The following is a 23,768-nucleotide window of genomic DNA, read 5'->3' on the forward strand; positions in this document are numbered from 1 at the left end:
CCCTGAAAACATCTCAAGGACCCCCAGAAGTTCCCCAGACCACACTTTGAGAACTACCGAATTAGAGGAGAGTTAGCAGCCACAGAATTAGTGAATGGGAGGAAACAAGGAATGGTTGATAAAGGGGTCACCTCAGCAGAGAGGCTGGGGACTACTACAACCAGGTTGCTAGAAGGGTCACTGGACTTGATGTTTTTGCTTAATTATTTTTCTTTGTTACAAGGGGAGATTCAATTGGGTGGATGGAGGTAGTTTGGTATATTTCCCAAAATGACTACAGTGTCGAAAGGCACCCAAAAGACTTTTCTAAAAAACAAGATGTTAATTAGAGTTCTAGCTATTAACATTCTAATAATCATCATAATTAATAGGAGGGTAGTTGGTGAGAAGGGATTAGGATAATTATCCAGGGGAGATGGGAATCATCCAGGAAGAGGGCAGTGGGAAGTAGTAGTTAGTCCGGGAGGAGGGGAGGAGCAGGTGGAACTCTCACCTGACACAGTGAGGCTGGCTCCCCGACTGACTCGGACACTAGCGATGTTGGAGGCCACACAGTGAAAGATGCCGCTGTCCTCAGCCCGGAGCCCCGTGATCTGCAGGACACCCTTGGGCAGCAGAGTGTATCTGCCAGAGTCAGGGACAGAGATACACGGTTCATCACAATCACAGAAACAAAATGCCAGGCAGGAAGCCAACCACAGCCCTAGTCAGGACCGCACAGGCATAGTCCACATGCAAGAGATAGCCACAGCACTTTACAACCCAGTGGGGTCAAAGAGAGAGGGAAAGGCCTCATATCTGAAAAAAATATTCACAACAGCATTTTTTTTTGTAGAAACAAAAAACAGGAAGGGAAGTGGCTTCCCAGTGATTGGGCAAAGGCCAAATAAGTCATTGTACATGACAGTAATGGGATATTAGGGATAGGGACTCCATCACTGGCCTAAGGAACTCCTGGGTGAGAAAAGTCCCTCTACTAATGCAGTCATCCCAATCCTTCCATTCAGAGTTAAATTGAGGGTCCGAGAAATGAAGAGGCTTGGCCAAGGTTCCACAGTTAGTGACAGTCAGGTTTGAACCTCTTTCTCTGATTCCAAATTCAGCACTCATTCCAGTACACCACATGACTTCTTGCCTTCTTCAAACTCTTAAGCCATTTTGTGTCTACCACTTTTTTGCATTTATCATGAACAAAAGCTGGAACCCAGAGCCTCTTACTTCAAGCTCAGTTTTGTTTTGTTTTGTTTTTGTAAGCGGGGCAACAAGGGTTAAGTGACTTGCCCAAGGTCACACAGCTAGTAAGTGTCAAGTGTCTGAAGTCAGATTTAAACTCGGGTCCTCCTGAGTCCAGGGCCAGTGCTTTATCCACTTCACCACCTAGCTGCCCCCTCAAGCTCAGTTTTCTTTTGACTCATTAGATATTAACCAAGGTTCTGGGGACATCTCATCTGCCCTCCCCCCACTTTCTGCAGTCTCCTTTTGCTCCCTCAATGCAACGTCTAGCCTTAGAGAATTTCCTAGAGGACTGAGAGGTTAGATTATCCTAATCTCTTGTCATACGGGGGTCACACAGCCAGTAGGTGTCAGAACTTGAACTCCAGATCCTTCTGGCTTTTGGGTCATTTCTCTATCCACTTCATTATGCTACATCTCAATGGAATGTTGCTGTTGTTGTTGTTGTTTGTCCTTCAATCTCAAAGAGGACCATGATATCAGGAGGTGATGTTACGATTTACACTGAACTGGATTTAAGTGAGGGAGGGCTGTGTGCAAGGTCACTAACCTCACTCTCTCCTCCAGAGCCATCTGAGTCCAGTGGCAAGATATACATCAGGACAACTGGAGATGGCCCTGGATGTTTAAGGCAATTGGGGTTAAGTGACTTACCCAGGATCACACAGCTAGTAAATGTCTCAGGTGAGATTTGAACTCAGATCCTCCCAACTTCAGGGCCAGTGCTCTATCCACTGGGCCACCATAAAATGATGAAAAGAAGTATTTCAGAGAAACTTAGGGATTTGAACTGATGTTAAGTGAAGCAAGAAGAGCCAGGACAATTTACAAAATGATCATAATAATGGAAAAGAAAACCACACTCTTAAGACTTCAGATCTCTGATCAATACAATGACCACCTGTGACTACAGAATATATCAGGTGGAACAGAGTGGTGGTGGCCAATGGGTGCAGGATAAGGTACACATTTTTAGATATGGTCAATGTGTTGATTTATTTTATTTGACTGTGACTTACTGTTACTAATGAGGATTATATTCATATAGAGGAAGAAATCATTGGGAAGTAACAGTGATATTTTAAAAGGATATCAATGAAACATTTTAAAAAGAATTCTTTAGTTAAAAGGATCCATAGATATTTAGTCCAAGATATCCACAGATATGTAGTCTATCCACCCACTCCCCATTTTATAAATGAAGAAACCACACCTTAGACCAATGAAGTGGCCCTTAGTTGACAAGAGAACCAGGTTTCCTGGTTCCCTGGTTGATGCCAATTCCATTACCACTCCATGACATAGATAGTAACATTTGCAAATATACTCTTGCACACGGGGCTACAGTCACCTTATAGCACAAATGTCAGCAGTGAGCTCCTCTCCCAGGCATTAATGTCTCTAACAGCTCCCTATGACCACCATGACTTTGTATCTTCGTTAGTTTCTTTCCCATGGCAGATGCTCACTCACCTGTCATTTCTTGTATCAATGGGGATATGGTTCTTCTCCCACAAGATGAGGGGCTTGGGAAGCCCATGGATCTGGCACTGGAACCTGGCCACTCCACCCTCCTCACCCACCGTAGCCTGTGGGTGCACATGAAAGTCTGACATGGCTGGCAGGAGAGAAGAGGAGAAGGGAGGGAAATGGAGGTTAGAAAGGGCATCAGATGGGGCAACTAGGTGGCGCAGTGGATAAAGCACTGGCCCTGGATTCAGGAGGACCTGAGTTCAAAACCGACCTCAGACACTTGACATTTACTAGCTATGTGACCTGGGTAAGTCACTTAACCCTCATTGCCCCATCAAAAAAAAAAATAAGAAAGGTCATCAAAAATTTGACTCAAAGAGGACTCTGGGGTGACATCCTTCCATATACCACCTCATTCCTGGCTACAGATTTTGCATTTAAAAATGTGTGCAAAGACAATGATACTGGAAATGGAAAGAAAAATCAAAAAAGGAATAATGCAAAACTCCAAAGAACAAGAATGTCCCCAAAGAATAGATCAGAGAAGATATTTTCTTTATTCTTTTGCAGAGGTTGGAGGTCTATGAGTGTGAAATGCTGCATATAGTTTCAGATTTTTTGGCGGTGTATTGGGCTTTTACTGACTTTTTGCTCTTTTTTTAATCCTTTGTTCTATGCAATGGATCTCTGGTAAAGAAAGGAGGGCTCCAAGGGAGAAACTTAAGGGATGTAAAAACAAAAGGAGGGAAGGAGGGGAGGGTGGGAGAAAAATTTGAAACTAGAAATCTTATAAAAACAAATGTTGCGGGGCAGCTAGGTGGTGCAGTAAATAAAGCACTGGCTTTGGATTCAGGAGGACCTGAGTTCAAATCCAGCCTCAGACACTTGACACTTAACTAGCTGTGACCCTGGGCAAGTCACTTAACCCTCATTGCCCTGCAAAATAAAAATGTTGAAAACTACAAAATTAATTAATTTTTTAAAAAGCCATTGCATATCCTAAATGGCAGTGGTACATGGTGTTGCCTCCCCATTTAGAATGTAAGCTCCTTGAGAGCAGGCCTGTATCATTTTTGTCCTTGTATCCCCAGAGATCCTTCAGTACCTGGAATATAGTATTCAATACATGCTTTTTTTATTAGTTGGCTGGTTGGGCAGCTCACACCTTCCTTGTATCTGTATTGGGGTTTCCCACCTCTAAATCTTGCTGTATCTTCCACACCTTCAATTTGATCTCCTTCCAACTCTAATAATATTTGTGCCTTGAAATGCTATCAATCTTTCATGACCAAATAGCATCACCTCTATGAAGTCTTCCTTTATTCTCACCTCCCCACAATTGGAAAAAAAAAGATTATAGGACTTGGAATTCAAAGGGACCTCAGATCTAATCCAGAGGTTCTTAACCTAGGGTTCCTGGATACATTTCAAGGGATCAGTAAATTGGATGGAGAGGAGAGGAACTACATCTTTATTTCAACATAACTTTTTCCTTTGTGTACTATGCACTTTATTTTATGCATTTCATATTTTCATGAGAAGAGGTTCATAGATTTAAGCAGACTGCCAAAGGGTTCCATGACACAAAAAGGTTAAGAACCCCTGATCTAGTCCAACCCCTTCATTTTACAAGAAAAAAACCCTCACAACCTGGGACTCAGTAGGGTGCAGGGTCTTGGCTAAGGTCACACAGGTACTAAGTAGTAGGGTAGGGACTTGAACCTTTTTCTTCTGGCTCCAAATTCAGCACTCATTCATTCCTATGCACCACATTACCTCTGGTCCCTACCTAGCAGCAATTTGTGTCTCCCTCTTTTCTGTAGTTATCATGGACAAAGCTGGGACCCAGGTCATCTTACTTCCAGTTCATTCTTGTTTTTTACTATAACTAGATGTGAACGCAGGTCCTGGGAGCATCTCATCTGTACCCCACTTTCTTTGGTCTCCTGCTGTACCCTTAGTTCTGGAACCAGGGCCCCACCCCAATAAGACCCTTTCTTACAGCAAGGAAGGAGGATTGGGATTTAATCATCGAAGTGACAGACAAGTGGATGGTGGATTCTCAGACCCACCAATCTACATTTCAATGTGTCATAAATATTCAGAACTCTCTCCTCCACCCCCACCCCCACCACCTTTTGGGGCTCTAAATTAACCCCTTGGACTCTGGGTCCAGGGGAATGTGTACAGGGATGGCTGACCAAGCTCTCCCCCACCCCCCGCCCCCCCAAAAAAGTCCCAGTTGATGTTTTCGCCTTTTAAAATTGTATCATACCTCACACAAAGCCACTGGGAAATGAGGGGTGGGGGGAGGTGGCCAAGAGGCTGCTACAGCTTCAGGGTTCCTATTTCATTAATATCCATTTTGCTTCAAGTGCTGCGAGCCTAACTCACCATCTGTCCTCCCAGGCAGGCCGGGCCCCCTCCTTTCTGCCTGAGGCACTCCATCAACAGGGACAGTTGTTTCTCCCTCCCCTAAGGTGCCTCTTCCCCCTCCCCTATTCCCCGCCATTAGGGAGAAGAAGGGAAGCTCAGGAAGGCCCAAGGCCCTACACTGTCTGGTACCAATTCTGGTACTCACTTCCCAAGGCTTCCTCCTTTGGCCCTGGCCCCTTGGCCCACCACTATCCTTCGCTGGGAGCAGGATCTGCCACAGAATCATAGATTTAGGGTTCACCGAGTCTAATCCACTCATTTTGCAGACAAGGAAAATGAGGCCCAGAGAAATTAAGTGACCTGCCCAGGGTCCCACAGCTAGTAAGTGTCAAGTGTCTGAGGCCAGATTTGAACTCAGGTCCTCCTGAATCCAAGGCTGGTGCTTTATTCACTGTGCCAACCTAGCTGCCCCAACAAAATCTAGTTTTGAAGTGCCCACTATGTTCCAGGCACAATGTTAAATGCTAGACATATAAAGACAAAAAAGTAATATGAAACAGTCCTTCCCTCAAGGAGCTTACATTCTACTGATATTGTCCCTATCATTCACATGTCGTTCAATATCAAAACGCACTGAAAATCTGCTGGACCCATTCCTCTCTTTACATGGCCTCCCGAGTATCTGTGAACATGTGATTATGTATCTATACACATCAGCCTCCATGAATGTGTATGAGCAGTGATGTGGTGGTAAACGTTTAACAACAGGCTCTCCACCCTCTACCCTTCCCGAATGTACCATTTTAAGTTGCATTATTAAGCCTAGACAATGAACAAAATAATAAATGAAGCCCTGATTTATAGCATTTGGTGATTTTAGAATTCAAGAGGTTCCAGCACTCTCCTGTAACATCTAGGGATATGTGTCTGAAAGTGTGTATTTGTAGCTATGTCTCTATATAATTTGTTTCTTTTTATATAGGCATGTGTGTTAGTCTATGCAGGTATGTACATTTATGTAGAGATTCATGAGATTTAAAGCCAAGAAGGACCTTGGAGGTCATCTGTTCCAACTCCTTCGTTTTAGAGAGAAGAAAACTGAAGTTCATACCAGTTAAGTGACTTGCTTAATATAAGGCAATAAATAAGTGGCAGCATTGGGATTCAAACCCAGGTCCGACTGACTCAAAAACCAATATTTGTTCCACTAGACCATACTTTTATGTGTGAGGAATTGGTGACTGTAGTAAAATAACAAACAAACAAAAAATCCAAACACACACACACACACACACACACACACACACACACACACACACACTTGATCTGGTCTCAAAGGACCTGGGTTCAAGTCCTGCCTGGCTGCCCAGTCAGTTCTGAAACATTGGACAAATCACTTTACCTCTCTGAATCTCAGTTTTCTTATCTATAAAATGGGGGCAGTAACAATTGCACTACTCTAATGGGCTTCAGTGTGACCCTGGAGTCCACCAATTTAGAATTCAGGGCACAATGAACAAGTCTGGCTCCAGGTGCAGCCCCCCAGTTCATCTGCATTGGAGGCAGAGAAATCAGGGCTCCAGGCTGACATCTCTTCCACTCTACCGAGTTCTTTAGTCAATGGAAGGAAAATATTCATTCAACCCGCAAAACTAAATCTTCCTTGGTTCTAAAGAAGAGATGTTGGGGCAGCTGGGTGGCACAGTGGATAGGGCACTGGCCCTGGATTCAGGAGGACCTGAGTTCAAATCCAGCCTCAGACACTTGACATTTACTGTGTGACCCTGGGCAAGTCACTTAACTCCCATTGCCCCGCAAAAAAGAAAAAAAAAAGAAAAAAGAAAACCCTTCAGCCCCTCCCCCTATTCTTTTGAAGAGAGTGGGGGAATACATAGGTATCGAACATTGCACATGATGTCAGATTTTTTCCATATATTGACCAATTTTTTCGAATTGTTTTTCTTTTCTTTATTTTAAAAAAATATATCCTTTGTTATAGGGGATAACTCTCTGGGAGGGAGAAAGAAAGGGACACTCAGAAATCTCGGTGATATAAAAACAAAAGGTATTAATAAAATATTTTTAAAAGATGAAGCTAGATCACACACACACACACACACTCACCCCCCTCACCATAGTCAGGTACTTTTCTTGTTCATCCGCCTTCACCCAGATCACCTCCCACCTCAGTCTCAACACACATTGTTCACCTGACAGCTGAGGCCAAGAGCACGAGGCCAACCGGAAGATGCTGAAGCTAATCTTATCCAGTCATTGGATGTCTCCTTTCTTTGCAGAAATGGATCTCTACAAGTCCTCTTTGCTCTTTAGAGAATCCCTGCCCTTTTTCCTGGGCACAGAGAGAATGACCCCAACCTTGTACCGTGGTCTATTTCCTGGTCTTGTGTCACAGTTTATAATTAAGCTGGGGGGGGGGAGCGGATTGAGAGCTGGGTTCCACCAGCTCCTTCCCTCATCCTGGTGTCAAAGCCATAAGGACAGCCAAGAAGGTTTTGGCCTTGACCTCTGCACCAGGAAGGCACATGAAATTGGGAGAGGAAGAGAAAATTAGGGGCTTTTCTAACAAATCCCAGCTGGAACCAGCAGCGGAAGACTTACTGAGCATCCCAAGTCTGGGTCCCCATCCCTAAACCGTAACTTGTAGAACAAAGGGATCGTTCTCTTGTGTGTCGTGGATTTGTGCTCCAGAATAATATTTTTGACTAATTGAAGAAAATGCCAAATTTCAAATAGACTATAGTGAAAAATAAAGATGTAATTTATTCCCATCCAAGTGCACAGACTCCCTGAAATCTATCCCATGGACCCCTGACCCCAGGTTAAAAACACTCCTCTAAAGAAACAGTGAAACTTCCTAGCTCCTGACTCCCTAGCTGTGAGGACCAGATGTGGCCCCAGGGCCCTGCTTCACCCAGGGAGCTGGGAGGGAGGGGGTGCCGCCTGGAGCCAGGGGGCGAGGTGGGGGTGGGGGAAGGAGCCCTTTCTCCCCTCCATACTCCAGCTGGCGAGGAGCCTGTGCTGCCTCTACCCCAGGGACCCTGGGGAGGAACTAATGCAGTTGCCTCCTCATTAAAGGGCTTAATCCTTTTGTGTTTCCCTCCTCCTCTCCCTAGAGACTTACCAGCTAAAGGCAAAGCTGAATTGTTACCGAAGGGAAAGGGCTGGTGGAAGGATAAGGCGGGGAGAGAATGAATTCTGTCTTGGGGAGCATTGGAGATAGAGAAAATGTAGCCCCAACTAGCACTCATGCCCTTACATCCCCCCTTCCCCTGCCACCCTCCCTCCCCCTCTCTACTCCACTGCTCTAAGTCATGGGGTATATTAGAAATAGGATTTTGGAATCACAGAATGTTAGAGTTGGAAGGTACTTTAGAAATGACTGAAGCTGATGATTCAGAGGCAAAATGACCTATCCAGGGTCACAAGACTAGTTAGTGTCTCTGAAACAGGACTTCCCATTAGAATCGGGCACCTGGGGGTAGGTATGAGATTAATGTTTTTCTTTGTTTCCTCAGCATATAATCAATGTTTGTTGATTGATTAACGCCCACAAATCCCTTGAATTGGCCCCAAAATACCTGTATATACACAATTATATACACATATATGATATATAAGTGTATGTATGCTTATATATCCATATAATATATAGGTATATAATCTTAAATGTATATCATATATCATATTCTATATACCCTAATATCTAATATTTAGTAATAAATATATAAATATAATATATTTTAAAGTGAGGCTTTAGTCTCCCCCTCCCCCAATTTATTCATGTCAAAAGGAATAGGAGCTGGACAGTATATCATTTCATGGGCACTGGGAACTCCTTATGAGGAAGGTACCTCTACAGAGGCCAGTGGGTACCTCATAGTCTTAGAGAGTTGCCCAGGGCACTGAGAGATTAAATAATTGGCTCAGGATCATACAGCCACCAGGTATCAGAGACAAGATTTGAATGTTGATCCTCTTGGGTCCAAGTTTAATTTTTCATCTGCCATAGCATGTTGTCTCAGCATTCACGTCAATACCCAGAAAAATACCCACTTCCACCAGAGAGCAATAGGTGGTGACCACCAGGCCATTTGGGGCATGCAACTCATATTCAGCCATGCAAAGAAAGCTTCCTCCCAGAAGACCCTATCGGCCTGACCCAAGCCCAGCCCTCCTAGGTGATGTAATTCGGCATGGAGTGGGAATTCAGGGAAGTGGAAGCAATGTGTCTGAAGCCATCACCAGCCCCTCCCCCAAGTCACCCTGGTTCCAGCTAACAAGAGAGGTGTTTATTACTGCACAGTGCTGCAGGTGATGTGTGGGCTCCAGAGACCGGGCTCCATCTGCCTGGGGAAATGGTTCTTCTCCCTACACCTGCTCCGCCCGTGAGCACAACCTGTGGGGAAACTGGATGATGGCTCCTTGCAGATATGTAAGGGGTGGATGAATGAGGAAATCACTCTAGGCTTATCTGAAGACATGGTGTTTTCCACTAAGCTCCCCTGCTGCTATTCCACAGTAGGGTGAAGGAAGGAAGGAAGGAAGGAAGGAAGGAATGAATGAATGAATGAATGAATGAATGAATGAGGGAAGCATTTACTAAGCACCTACTATGTTCAACCCACTATACAAAAGTTAGAGTCCTTGCTCTCAAGAAACTCACATTATAATTGTTGTTCTTCAGTCATATCTGACTCTTCTTGACCCCATTTGGGGTATTCTTGGCAGAGACACTGGAATGGCTTGCCATTTCCTTCTCCAGCTCATTTTACAGAAGAAGAAACTGAAGCCAACAGGGTTGAGTGACTTGCCCCGGGTCACACAGCTATTAAGTGTCTGAGGCTGGATTTGAACTCAGGTCCTCCTGACTCCAGGCCTCCCACTTGCTGCATTTCACTGCCCCTTCACATTGTAATAAGGAGAGACAAAATACATAGGACAACAGTTTGTTTCTCCAATTCCTCAGCCAGACTTGCCAAAGCTAACTGGATTCATTAGGAACCTCTGGGAATCTTCCAAGGCACTTCCAATTTCTAGGCAGAATTCTTCTTTTAGGAATAATGACAATCCTCTCTCCAATAGCTCCCATTCTCTCCACTCGTGTTCCAGAATGGGAATGTGCCTGGCTGACAAGCCTGTTCTTGGCTCTGGTTAGCCTCCCTGGGATAGGACATGAATAGGGACTGTTTCATTCTTTGTACTTGTATGCCCAAGGCCTATCATAGTGCCTGACACTTAGTAGGTACTTAAAAACACTTTGATAATATCCTAGAAGCATAAGCTTAAGGTATAAGCAAATTCCAAAACCCAGCAGGAAGAATTTGGCAGGCCCATCTTACTGTCAGCCACAAACATTTCCCCAAATCACAAGTTCATGGGATCATAGGATTTAAAGCTAGAAGGGACCTGAGCCACCATATACTCTAAAGCACAGTGATCCCAGAGTCAGAGGATCTGGGTTCAGATCTCAGCCTCAAGTGTGACCTTGGCAAAGTCAATCTCCTTCCCTGGGGTACTTGTAAAATGAAGGGGTTGGATTAGATGACCTCTGAGATCTCTTCCAGCTCTGAATCTATGGTCCTCTCCTCTCATTCTAACTCTCTAATTTTATTGTATTTTTTTACTGATGTTTTTGTTTCCCTCCCCTATCCCGTGAATCTTCCCTTGTAACAAAGGTTTACAAAGGGGGGGAAAAGCAATTTCCAACTAAATGACACATCAGCCAAGTCTGACAGTTTATGTGATGCTCAACACCCATTATCCCCAATTTCTACAAAGAGGGAGGGAGGGAGGTACATTTTCTCATTTCTCTGCCTTCATTTGACAGAAGTAGAAGCTCAGTGGCACTCCAGGGAGATGTTCCCGCAGGACTGCATGGTGACTCAAGGCCTGGAAGCTGTATTTGAGATCCCAGGAGCTTAGGAGAAAACAACACTTTAAAAAGATGGGGAAAATTCACCTTGCCCCCAATTTGGTGCCCACCTGCATTGGAGCTTCTACGTTCCACAGCCTGGGCTGAAACTGATTAGCCAGTGTGCTGATTAATGGTTAGCCACCATTAGGGGCATACAATACACACACACACACACACACACACACACACTCACACACCCCTTAGGGAATCTGAGACAGAAATATACTCCCTCTCCCCTTTCCTTTTCTTGAAGGCAGAGCCTGATAGTAGAAAGTAGTCAGAGGGCCTGGGTTCAAATATTGCCTCTTAGCTTAGGCAAATCACTTAACTCACCTGAGCCTCAGTTTTCTCATTTGTAAAATGAGGAAGTTATACTAGATTAGGGACTCTTAAACTTTTTCCACTCAAGACCCCTTTTCACCAGAGATATTTTTAGGCAACCCTGGGTATGAAATAGGTGTACATAACCTTTTATTGTTGTCAAATTGTTCTCAACTCTCACATTCAGTTACATGACCCCATATGGGGTGGAGACCCACAGTTTAAGAAGCTAGGAACTAGATAGCTTCTAAGGGCCCTTTGGCTCTAGAGGTGAGATCCAAAGACATGAGACTGGTGTGCTAGGCTGTGGGAGGTTTTCCTGAACCCGCCTTCCAGAATCGAATACTGAGGATGGACCTTGGTCAATACAGTGTATGGATCAGAAAAACTGGCAGGATGAAGGCCCTGGGGGAGGAGGAGAAATGAAACATTTACTCCCAATAAGTTTAGGGATAGAATTCCCCCTATCCCTCCCTGCCCCTATGGCCACTGGGCTCCACACTTCATGGCAGGGATTGGGGGGGGGGGGCGGGTAAGGGGCCAGCTTTAGAGCGAGGCAATCCAAAGAAGGAGGAAGGAAACAAAAATGGTAGGGCAGGAAATGACTCCCTGATACCCTCTATAAATCACCCAGGGGGAGGGGGGCCTACTAGGAGGCCAAAGGCAGCTCAGGAAGGGGAGGAAAGGGCTTTCCTGGAGGAAGGGAGGGACTTATGTCTTGCCTGGTCCTGATTAGAGAGGATGGGGAAGAGAAGCTGCTAAAGGAGTTGAGGGGTGGGCTTGGGGGAAGAAACAAGGATGAGGATGGTGGAGAACAATGCTGGTGAAATGAAGCTGACTGATTAATACACCCAAATTTGGGACTTTGGGGCCTTGAGACCTTCTCCATCACTGAGGGGACCAGTCCCAAAGGTGCCCTGTTAGGGACCCTGGTAATGAAGGTTTACAATTATCTGAAATTCAGAGAAACATGGGTCAAAATCAGTAGCTCCCACCCTCACCCCAATATCACACAGTTGAGCTGTAAAAGCCCAATAGAAGAGGATGAGCCTGAGACAAACCCCTGGCCCATAGTCTCCCTCCAAAAGGGGCCCACCATACTTAAATTATTTTACCAAAGGGGCAACTAGGTGGCATAGTGGATAGAGCACTGGCCCTGGAGTCAGGAGTACCTGAGTTCAAATCCGGCCTTAGACACTTAACACTTACTAGCTGTGTGACCCTGGGCAAGTCACTTAACCCCAACTGCCTCACTAAAAAAATAAATAAATAAAATCATTTTACCAAGATCTCCCCTAATGGATTCCTTTGTGACAGAAGGGCTCTGTGTTGACATAGAATACTCTATCATCTCTCTTCTCTTTTGGAGGCAGAGGATCCAGCTATAAATCCTTCCTCTGATACTTCGATCAATAAACATTTATTAAATGCCTACTAGGTGTCAGTCACTGTGCTAAGAGCTAGGGATACAAGAAGAGGCAAAAGACAATATTTGCCTTTAAGGAACTCACAATCTATTAAAGGAGGCAAAATAGAAACAAATATGGGGGGCAGTTAGGTGGTACAGTAGATAAAGCACCAGCCCTGGATTCTGGAGGACCTGAGTTCAAATCCTGCCTCAGACACTTGACATTTACTAGCTGTGTGACCCTAGGCAAGTCACTTAACCCCCATTGCCTTGGGAAGAAAAAAAAAAGAAACAAATATGGACAAATAGGAACCATTAAGACAGGGAAAGCACTAAAATTAAGAGGGGTTGGGGAAGACTGCCAGTAAAAGATGGAATTTTGGTGATACTTAAAGGAAGCCAAAGTATAACCTTAGGCACATAACCCTTCTGCGCCTCAGTTTCCTTTTCTGTAAAACGAGGAGGCTAGACTAGATGATCTTTAAAGTCTCTTCCATTTCTAAATCTATAATTTCTCTCACCGTCCCCAACAGGGTAGAACCCTTTCCACCCAACAGGCCTAGTAAGTAGAGGCTCATAAATCCAAGTTCCCAGCCACTCTCCAACCCTGCCTCCACTCCTCCATTACTGGCCAGGAAGACCCATCCTTCAGACCTTTGTCCCTACACTCACCGACTTCTCTCCATTCACCCCCAACAGATTTTTTAAATTAATGCCCTTTGTTAAAATTTATGCCCTCAATTCTGATGCACAGAACCCAGCCTTGGAACAAAGAAAAACAACTTAGCAATACCAGCTCTATCTGGCAAGTGTAAGCAATGGTATATACCCATAGCCTCCCACCTTTCTTCCAAGAAGAGGAGCCTGTTTTATCCTTTTTGTTGGAAAGATTTTTCATTGCAATTATTCTGAATGCAACTACCTTTTATGTCTTGCATTACTTTTCGTTTTTCTTTTTCTTTTCTTTTTTTCTTTTTTGGTGAGGCAATTGGGCTTAAGTGATTTGCTTAGGGTCACACAGATAGTAACTGTTAAGTGTCTGAGGCCAGATTTGAACTCAGGTCCTCCTGAATCCAGGGCCAGTACTCTATCCACTTCACCATCTAGCTGCCCCATTACTTTTCAACCTATGCTAATTTCTAGTAAACCGCACACATCCTAGAACATCAACAGAGAAGTAACTTAAGAGATCAACAAAATGAGTCTAGCCTTCTTATTTTTGTAGATGGAAAAACTGGGGCCCAGTTAAGTGACATAACCCGTCCACCCATCACACAGTTAGGAAATGGCAGAGACTCATGGTTTTCTGTCCCTTCTCCTAGGGAGACTTACACGTTGGAATTTGTAGCCTCTACACAGATGATGGGTGGGTGGGGGAGTGGAAGGGAGGGGAGTGAGCACATTATAAATCAAAGTCAACCCAACCACTGAGACTTGCCAGCTTCTTGCTTCTTTGGTATGGGGCCTTTTAAGAGGCCCTAATAAACACACTCTTCATAGGAAGAAGCCAGGCCCAGTAATTGCGGCCTTGATTTCTCCAGTAAAATGTTTACAAAGCCCATAAACTCATGCCTTTATTAGTCCTGGCTCATTCACTGGATTGGGAGTAGCTCTCGGAGGTGTAATTAAAGCACCTGCTGTTGGCCAGCATCTAGCTTTACTCTCCAACCCAGTCCCCTACTAGAGACCTTAGCACCAGGGACATCACGTGTGAGTGTCCCAGCCTAGTTGTGGGGCAGGACTGCTGCCCTGATAATCACACCAATGAACCTTCTCACATGTGTGCTGTGCCTCTAACCTTTCACAGTCCCCTCCTTTTGATCTTTGAAACACCGTGGGAAGCAGGAGTTATTATTATCCCAGCTAATAGATGAGAACACTGAGGCTCTAGAAAGATTCTGTGACTTGTTATAGGAAATCTGGAAAGTTAGCGCCAGGGTCGACAGAGACCTCTTGATATCTGCCACACAGTGATGGCCTCTCTACTCTCCCCACCAGCTATGCTCCAGCTGTGTCGCTGGACATTGGCTTTGATCCAGGGCCGTTCCCACCCAACCCAGCTGTGGGAGAGCAGGAAAAGTAAGGGGATGGAGTGAAGAACTTTCTATTTTTTCCTTCCCTTGAACCCTGCCCCACTGGGCGCGGGGGGGGGGGGGGGGGGGGGCGACACCAAAGTGAAGGCCTAGGTTTAGATTCTAACCCCTAAATAGGAGCTCTGAGGGGAGGCATGGCCTGGGGGGGGGGGGAAGGGAAGTAGCTGGTGGGGGGGGAGAGATTCCCCGGATTTACAAATAGAATAAAAGAATCACAACAGGCCCCACTCAGTCTCGCTGAAAGGAATGATTTATTTATCTGGGGCCTTTGCCTGGATGACCCTGCCCTGGGGAGCCTCTGAATCCTCTTTGTCTGCCCCTGGGCCTCCTCACCTCCCACTCTCAGACCCAAGCCCCAGAATCCTACCCCCCTCCTTCTCTCATCAGCTCCCACCCCTACCCGATCCCTGGGCCCCATTTCTTAAACAAAAGCCAACTTTGTCTTTAAAGTGAGCAGCCATAAATCCACACTTCTTCTGTCCTTTGCCTCCTAAAACAGGGAATAGAAAGGGCACTGGGAAAGGGGCGGAAGGTGCTCCGCTTGAGAAAGGCAGCTTCTTCAGCTGCCCATTGGCCAGTCCAGGGTGAGGGAGCAGGTTGCCTTATGGCCTCATCTTGGCTTGAGATGGACAACAAAATGCACAGAGCAGCTGCCGGGGAGACACAATATGGGGGGGGGAGTCTCTGTCTGGCTCCATACTAGGCTTTTTATAACACAGAGGAAATGAAAGCCTCCGATCTTTGGCCAGTATCCTAGAATCTCTATAACGAGGAAGCCCTTCCCCAGTACCACAACAACTCACCTTTCCATATGGCATTATGGGGTTCAAAGCTCTCTACACAAACCCTAGTTTGAGCTTTACAACAATCTTGTGCTGTTGTCCATGACCCCATTTTATTGATGTGGAGCCCGAGGACAATTTGCAACTGGCCTAGGGTCCCTAGCTAGTTAGTAAGCAAGAACTCAGAATTTGCTGAGCCCAGGTTCCGTACTCTATCCATGACTCCATTTTCCCCTTTTGGAGAGTATAGGTTAAAAGCTAGGTAGGTATCCTTTTACCAAGCCCCAGGGGTTGTCTGATTCTCCCAATCACCATTATCATTACTACCAATATAATCACCACCACCTGCTCAACAAGAACTTTTTATAGTGTGTGAAGTGTGCTTTCTATCCCTTAATCTATCAATCAACAAGCATTTATTTATTGACCACCACATGTTGGGCGCTGTGATAGGCACTGAAAATAACAAAGACAAAAGGAAAACAATGCCTGCCCTCAAGGAGCTTAAATTCTTTTGGTAGAAAGTGGGAGAGCAACATACCATGTGGGTGGTGTAGGGTGTTGTGTAGGGGTATACTTGATAAAGTATCTTCTTTTTTTCCTTTCCTTTCCTTTCCTTTTCTCTTTCTTCCTTTCCTTTCCTTCCTTCTTTCCTTTCCTTTCCTTTCCTTTCTTTCTTGGTCAGCAAAGCTACTGTCCGTGATATTTTATTTTTTATTGATTTTTTTTATATACTTCAATCTGTATTCAGACACCATCACTTCTCTCTCTGTAGATGGACTGCATTTTTCATAGGACCTTCAGAGTGATACAGTATCTTCTTCTTCTTCTTTTGGTGAGGCAATTGGGGTTAAGTGACTTGGCCAGGGTCACACAGCTAGTAAGTGTTAAGTGTCTGAGGTCGAATTTGAACTCAGATCCTTCTGAATCCAGGGCCCGTGCTTTATCCACTGCACCACCTAGCTGCCCCCTACAGTATCTTCTTAAATAAAGTTGTATACATTGTCTGGGTGTTTACTTTATATCTTCTGAAACTCAGATCTGATCTTATCGTACCCCTATCCCACTCCAGCCAGCATCTAGGTGGTGCAACGGATAAGGTGCTGGGCCTGGAGACAGGAAGATTCATCTCTCTGAGCTCAAATCTGACCTCAGATGTTACTGGCTGTGTGACCCTGGTTGTAAAGAATTGTTATTTGAGGTTTTTACGCCTCGGAGTGCACTGGCCTGGGGCTCCGCAAACCGCCACATGGTGCTCCACCCACTGGTTGTAGCCGTTGCCATGGCGCTGGCTGGCACCTCACATTATCACCACTCCCCGATGCCTACATGGGCCTGGCAAAATTATAATGATTGGAAGCCTAGTGAGGGCAGTCACGTGACTGTCAGAGCGGCCAGACAATTGGTTGGGGGCTGTGTGGGGTTTCGGGGAACGGGGAGAAGTCGCTGGAAGGCGACAGGAGCGGGGCTGTGTATTCTCAGCTGATTCCTGGTCGGTAGTATTTTTTCAGGTTGCATAATTTCCCTTTCCCCATTTTATTTCCTTTCCCTTGATCCTACTGATCCTGTTTGTGTTTTTTTTTTTAAAGTTCGTTCTTGTTAAAATAAATCCTGTTCTATTTTGAGGGAGGCTGCCGGTCTCTTTCTGCGGTGAACCACTTAGCTAACACTCCCCAATTAAAAATTGGTCCCCACATGGTTAAGTCACTGAACCCTGTTTGCCTCAATTTCCTCATCTGTAAAATGAGCTAGTGAAGAAATGGCAAATGACTCCAGTATCTTTGCCAAGAAAATCCCAAATGGGGCCACAAAGAGTTGGACCGGACTGAAAACAACGCTGCAACCGAAACCCACTCCAGTGGCTCCCTGTTACCTCCAGGATCAAATGGAAAATCTTGTTTGTCTTTTTTTGTTTTATTTTGTTGTTTTTGGGGGGCGGGACAGGGAGGATTAAGTGACTTGCCCAAGGTCACACAGCTAGTAAGTGTCAAGTGTCTGAGGTCAGATTTGAACACAGGTACTCCTGACTCTAGGGCCAGTGCTTTATACACTGCGCCACCTAGCTGCACACCCCCCCCCCACCCCGTTTGTCTTTTAAAGTTATTTACAACCTGACTCCTTTCCTACCTGTGCTGGTTTCTTATGCCTTACTTTACCTCCACTTTACTCTGGCCTCTGAGCAGTTTCTGGAACAAAAACTCTGCCTGCCAACTGCAGATGTTTTTACTGGCTGTTCCCCATAACTGGAACATTCTCTCTCCTCATTTCTGCCTCCTGGCTTCCTTGGTTTCATTCATTATCCTGTATAGATCTTGTATATAAATGGTTGTTTGTCATATTATCTCCCCTATTAGACTGTGAACTCCTTGAGGGCAGAGATGGTTTGGTTTTTTTGCCTTTTTTGTATCCCCAGTGCTTAGCACAATGCCTGGAACATCAAGTCCTTGATAAACACCAGTTGGCTGACAATAGAATAAGAAATGTGGGGTATGCCTTAGAGATTGTGGGAATATCTTATAAAGTATGAGTTGAGGGGAACCTTACAGAATATGTGGGATGTCAAAGGTAATATAGAATACAAGTTACATTAGGGGCAGCTAGGTGGGGCAGGAGATAAAGCACCAGCCTTGGATTTAGGAGGACCTGAGTTCAAATCCAGCCTCAGACACTTGACACTTACTAGCTGTGTGGCCCTGGGCAAGTCACTTAACCCTCCTTGCCCTGCAAAAAACCCAAAACAATACAAAACAATACAAACCAAGTTACATTGCCAGATCCTGTCTCACAGGGCCTCCCCGGCACCCCTATCTATCATGGTAGCCACCTTCCCAAATATAACAGAGAGGCAGAAAAGATGTTTTGCTGTGACTCTGTCAAATGTAAGCTCCTTGAAGGCAAAGAATTGTTTTCATTTTTGTTTTTGTGCACCTGATTCCAAGAACAGGGCCCGGTATATAGTTGCCCCTTAAATACATGTTCACTGAATTGATTTCGATTGATCCCTTCCCTGAGCCTCCAGGTGGTTGGATTTTAGGCATGGGAAAGAGAGACAGAGTGAGGATAGGGCAGGACTGAAGCTACAAAAAGAATTATTGGGTAAGCAAGCCCTTCTGGAGAATCAGTCCAGGGGTATACAGCGTGACACCAGACGATGTTTGAGGTGAAAGAGACTGATCTACTATGGCACCAGATAATTATTTAGTTGAAAGGGACCTTAGAACCCTTCCTTTTATGTAAAGCTCAGCCTCCCAGGGTTGAGACTCCAGAGGGCCTTGACAACTTGTGCTCTTACTGAGAACAAAGAAATTTCAGAAATCACAAATTGATCAAGCAACACCTTCCCAGAGTCCTGAAGCACTTCCTGGGGATTACTGAATTTAACCCACCCCCAAAACCCAGAATCATCTGCCATGATAACTACTCACATTTATAAAGTTCTTTCAAATCTAAGTGTACTTTCCTCACAACAACCTTTCGAAAAAGATACTGCAAAAAGTACTAACCCCATTTTACAGGGGAAAAAATTGAGGCTGAGAAAGGGTGAGGCAAAGTGGTAGAAAGGCTGTTGTTATTGTTTAGTTGTTTCCAACTCTTTGTGACCCCATTTGGACTTTTCTTGGCAAAGACAATGGAGTGGATTTGCCATTTCCTTCTCCAGCTCATTTTACAGAAGAGGAAATTGAGGCAAGCAGGGTTAAGGGACTTGCCCAGGGTTACGCCAGTAGTGTCTGAAGCTAGATTTGAACTCAGGTCTTCCTGGCTCCAGGCCTGGCACTCTGTGCTTCCTAGCTGTATAAAGAACAGAGCCCTTATTCCACCCTAGGGTCTATTGTTGTTGTTATTATTATTGTTGTTGTTGTTGTTGTTGGGGTTTTAGGGCATAGGCTCCCCCCACCACCCCGAAGACCAGGCAAGTCTTAGAACATCCCATGTCAAGAGCTCCCAAACTCGGAATATAGTTCAATGACAGGGTAACATTCCTGAGAGAATGTGCACTCAGACCCCATGTACCTTTTCCCAAGAACCTTGAGCAGATCCAGGTCTATACTCTGGAACCTCCAAATGCCTCCTAGACATTTCCCTGTCTGTGGCCTGCTCTCATCTTAAACTTAACATGTTTTAAATCTCATCTTCCCTGAAAAGCCAATCCATCTTCCACTTCCCCTTATTTTGAAGGCAAGGAAGCCAAGACATGGAGATGTGAAATAATTCACTCTCTGCCACTTAAATAAGTTCAGAATCAGGATCTGAATCCAGGTCTCCTGACTCCAAGTTCAAAACACTTCCCACTCTCCTGCCTTGCCCCCTCTGCAGAAATAGACACATCGGTACACCTATCCAGGCTGAGATCACAAGTTTACTTATCTACAAAAAGCAGAAAAGCACAATTACCCAAGATGCATAGCAACAAAGATATACACACACACATAGAGGCACACATATCCATGCAAAGATACCAGCAAGCCTAGGAATTCGAAGAAAGAGCTCCACACCAGCACACACACACACACACACACACACACACACACACACACACACACACACACACACACACACAGCTCTTCACAGAGCTCCACACAGCTGACTTCATTTTAATTGAATCCCCTCAGGGTTTTTGGTACAGGCTTTATAGTGCATAACTAATACCGATGAGCAAGCTTGATAAAGGTGGCATTATCACTCTACTAATGGGTCACTTCATCCACAAAGGCTTCCTAATTTATTTGAAAACAGGTTCCTGAGCCACAAGTAATGGGGCATATATACCAGACTGGCTCCCCCCCTGCCCCGCTCTAAGGCCAGGACCTTTTCAAATGTGGGCAAGTATTATATGGGCTAATCAAAAGCTGGAAACAAAATGCTTAAGCATTGGGGAATGGCTGAACAAAGTGTGGCATATGAATGCAATTAGTCCTTTGGGCATCCACTGTAAGGACTGATGACTATGAAGTATTCAGAGAAGTCTGGGGAGACTTGAGAGTAGTGATTTGGGCATGAAGAGAGTGGAGGCAAAAGAAAGAAATACACGACTGGAACAACGTAAATACCCACCCCCTCCAAAAAAAGGTGTACGGGCCACCAAATTCTGCTCAAACACAACCGTCAATGTTAGCATCCCATTGGCAAAGCTCTCCTTTCTTTTAACATGGGATGAACCGTTTCCAGGAAAGGTGCTTTGTAGAGGCACTTTGGTATTTGTTGGGAAGTTTGCTTTGTCCAAACAAAATGCATTCACAAAGAATTTAGAGCTGGGAAAGGCCTTAGCATGCTAGGAACATAAATCTAGAGATAGAAGGTACCTCCAAGATTTTTCAGATGTGGAAGGTAGGACCCAGGAAAGTTAATGATTTGCCCCTTGGTTACCAAGGTCAGGTCTCCTGATTCCAGAGCCAACACTGTTTCCACTGTACCTTCTATGATCTTATAAATGAGGAAACTGAGGCATAAAGAGACGCTGACTTGCCTATAAAGTAGTCTTGCCCAGTGAATGATACAATTTGGAACTGAATGCTGGTGTTCAGACTCTCAATCCAAGGTTTGTTCCACTATACCATAAGAGCTAACTAAGAAATGGTGGTTGAGTGAACTGAACCCTGGGATGGGGTTAGGGGCCTGAGTTCTAGTCCTGGCTTTGCTATTGGCTAGCTGTGGTGGTCATTTCTCCTCATCAGGCCTCAGTTTTCTCATCCATAAAATGGTCATAGAGAATCATAGATTTAAGAGCTGGAAGGGAACTTAGAGGTTGTGTATACAAAACCCCCACATTTTATTGGTGAGAAATGGGAGGCCTAGAGAGATTAAGTGATTCTCCCAAGGTGGGTTGATAGTAAAAGTGCCGAGCTGTTATTCAAACCTAGGTGAGCTTATCTCCAAGGTTTCTCACAGTCCTAAAAGTTGTTCCAGTCGTGTATTTCTTTCTTTTGCCTCCACTCTCTTCATGCCCAAATTTAAGGTCCCAGAATTCAGAGATCATAGATTTAGAATTGCATGAGACCTTAAGGGCATCAAATCCAACTCCCCATTCTATAGCTGAGGAAACAATCGCAGAGAGTTTAGGTAACTTGCCCATAGTCACACAGCTAATAAGTGTCCAAATCAGGCTTCCAAACTAAGGTCTTCTTTGTTTCAGGTCTAATTTCCCCTTGGCCTGCTTCTCTTGGGAGACTAGGTACTAGAAACAGAGGTGGAGATGCAGGCCTGTCTAGGCCAGACAGAGGAACAGAAGCCTTGGCTCCCTATGGACTGAGCGTCAGGGCTAGGGCTGGAGGGAGGCAAGACCTTCACCTAGGATGTCAGATGGGAGAGAGAAGCGGGAGACTAGTGTACAGCCAGAGAGAATCCTCCCCAAATCTACAAAAGCCTTACTTTATATAAAATGCAAATATTGTAATGCCCAAAATTTCCATTTTCCAAAGCCACAGGTATTCATTTTCTGACAATCAGTCACAGCATCAGTTATGGCCAAGGCCTGAAATCTCTCGGGGACAGTCAGTCATGGGGAGGCAGAGGCACCATTTCCAAGCCTGGCCCGGGGCTCAGTTGGGCACAGACCTTGCCTCCAGAGGCTCTATTCTCTAGCCTAGACGGAAGGCTCCCAATTTTCTTTCACAAAAATGGGATCTATCCCACAGCATCTCATCATTAGACCCTTTTTGTTAGGACACAAGATCCCCTCATCCTCCGGAAAGGGGACTTGGAAGGAGTGGGGGTGGGGGTGGGGGCTGGCCTGGAGCTATTAAGTAAATTGCTTGCACATGAATGTCTGCTCCTTTCAACAAGGGAATGAAGCTTATTGGGGATTTGTAGGTCCTGAGGCATCCTAATGTAGTGAAAAGAATGCTGATCAAGGCATTGGGAGACCTCAGATTCTAGTCTTGGCTCTGCTACCATCTAGCTGTGTGACCTAGGGCAAATCACCCGACCTCTCTGAGTCTCATTTTCCTTAAAGAAGAACTTGGAATAGATGGGTTCTAAAGTTCCTTCCTGCGCTAAGATTCTAAGACTTTAATGAGAAATGCAGTGATTCTTCCATCCTCGTTTGGAGGCTTCCCCACTCCATACCAATAATTCCCAAGTTCCCTGTTCATCTTGCAAGATAACTCAATTCTGGAGTCTCTGTGCACCAAACCTTGGGGTCTGGAAGAACAAAGATACAGATATGAAGATCCTCAACCCAGAAGGGAGGGTGAATGGGAGTAAGAGGTGGGAAGGGGGAATATTACTTCCCAAAGAACTATTGTAAAACTCTGAAAATGACTAGGTGGTGCAGTGGATAGAGTACCAGGACTGGAGTTAGGAAGACCTGAGTTCAAATCCAACCTCAGACACTCACTAGCTGTGTGACCCTGGGAAAGTCACTTAACACTGTTGGCTTTAGTTTTCTCATCTGTAAAATGAGTTGGAGAAAGAAATGGCAAACCACTCCAGTATCTTTACTAAGAAAACTCTAAACGGGGTCACAAAGAGACATGACTAAAAAAATGACTGAGCAACAAAACAACAAGCCCTTAGCTTTCTTCACATTTTGCCCACTATGCTAGACTGGTCTAACTTCACCTTTGGAACTCACAGGTACACATTCATTCATTCATTCATTCATTCATTCATTCTTTTTTTTTTTTGGTGAAGCCATCGGGGTTAAGTGACTTGCCCAGGATCACACAGCTTGACACAGTGTCAAATGTCTGAGGCCAAATTTGAACTCATGTCCTTCTGACTCTGGGGCCAGTGCTCCTCTATCCACTGCACCACCTAGCTGCCCCTCCACATTCATTCTTTTTTTTTTCTCCCACATTCATTCTTTTTTTTTTTTTAAGTGAGGCAATTGGGGTTAAGTGACTTGCCCAGGGTCACACAGCTAGTGTTAAGTGTCTGAGGCCGGATTTGAACTCAGGTACTCCTGACTCCAGGGCTGGTGCTCTATCCACTGCGCCACCTAGCTGCCCCCACATTCATTCTTAAAGAACCTTTGCTGGACTGGAACTCAGGTTTCTTGACACCTCCTTCAGCACTTTTTTCACAGGACATATTCTAATCTATAAGTTCCACAGTCATGTGCAAGCAATTTGCTAAAAATCAATTTACTTAGTAGTGACCCTCTTCCCTTTTATTATGGGGTGGGGGAAGGGGGCCAAGGAGTCTCCTTA

General features: G+C 45.0%; 1 protein-coding gene across 1 annotated transcript in view; it reads right to left on the bottom strand.

Annotated features, from left to right (window-relative positions):
- Positions 1-23,768, bottom strand: part of IGDCC3 (immunoglobulin superfamily DCC subclass member 3) — a 73,442-nt gene that overhangs the window by 13,637 nt on the left and 36,037 nt on the right. The window contains exons 3-4 of the mRNA XM_043986444.1: positions 2,707-2,851; positions 494-624 (exon numbers count right to left, since the gene is read on the bottom strand). Coding sequence (XP_043842379.1) covers positions 494-624; positions 2,707-2,851 — 276 coding nt within the window. The remainder of the gene's footprint in view (positions 1-493; positions 625-2,706; positions 2,852-23,768) is intronic.

This window comes from Dromiciops gliroides, chromosome 2, assembly GCF_019393635.1.
Source record: "Dromiciops gliroides isolate mDroGli1 chromosome 2, mDroGli1.pri, whole genome shotgun sequence".
Taxonomy (NCBI): domain Eukaryota; kingdom Metazoa; phylum Chordata; class Mammalia; order Microbiotheria; family Microbiotheriidae; genus Dromiciops; species Dromiciops gliroides.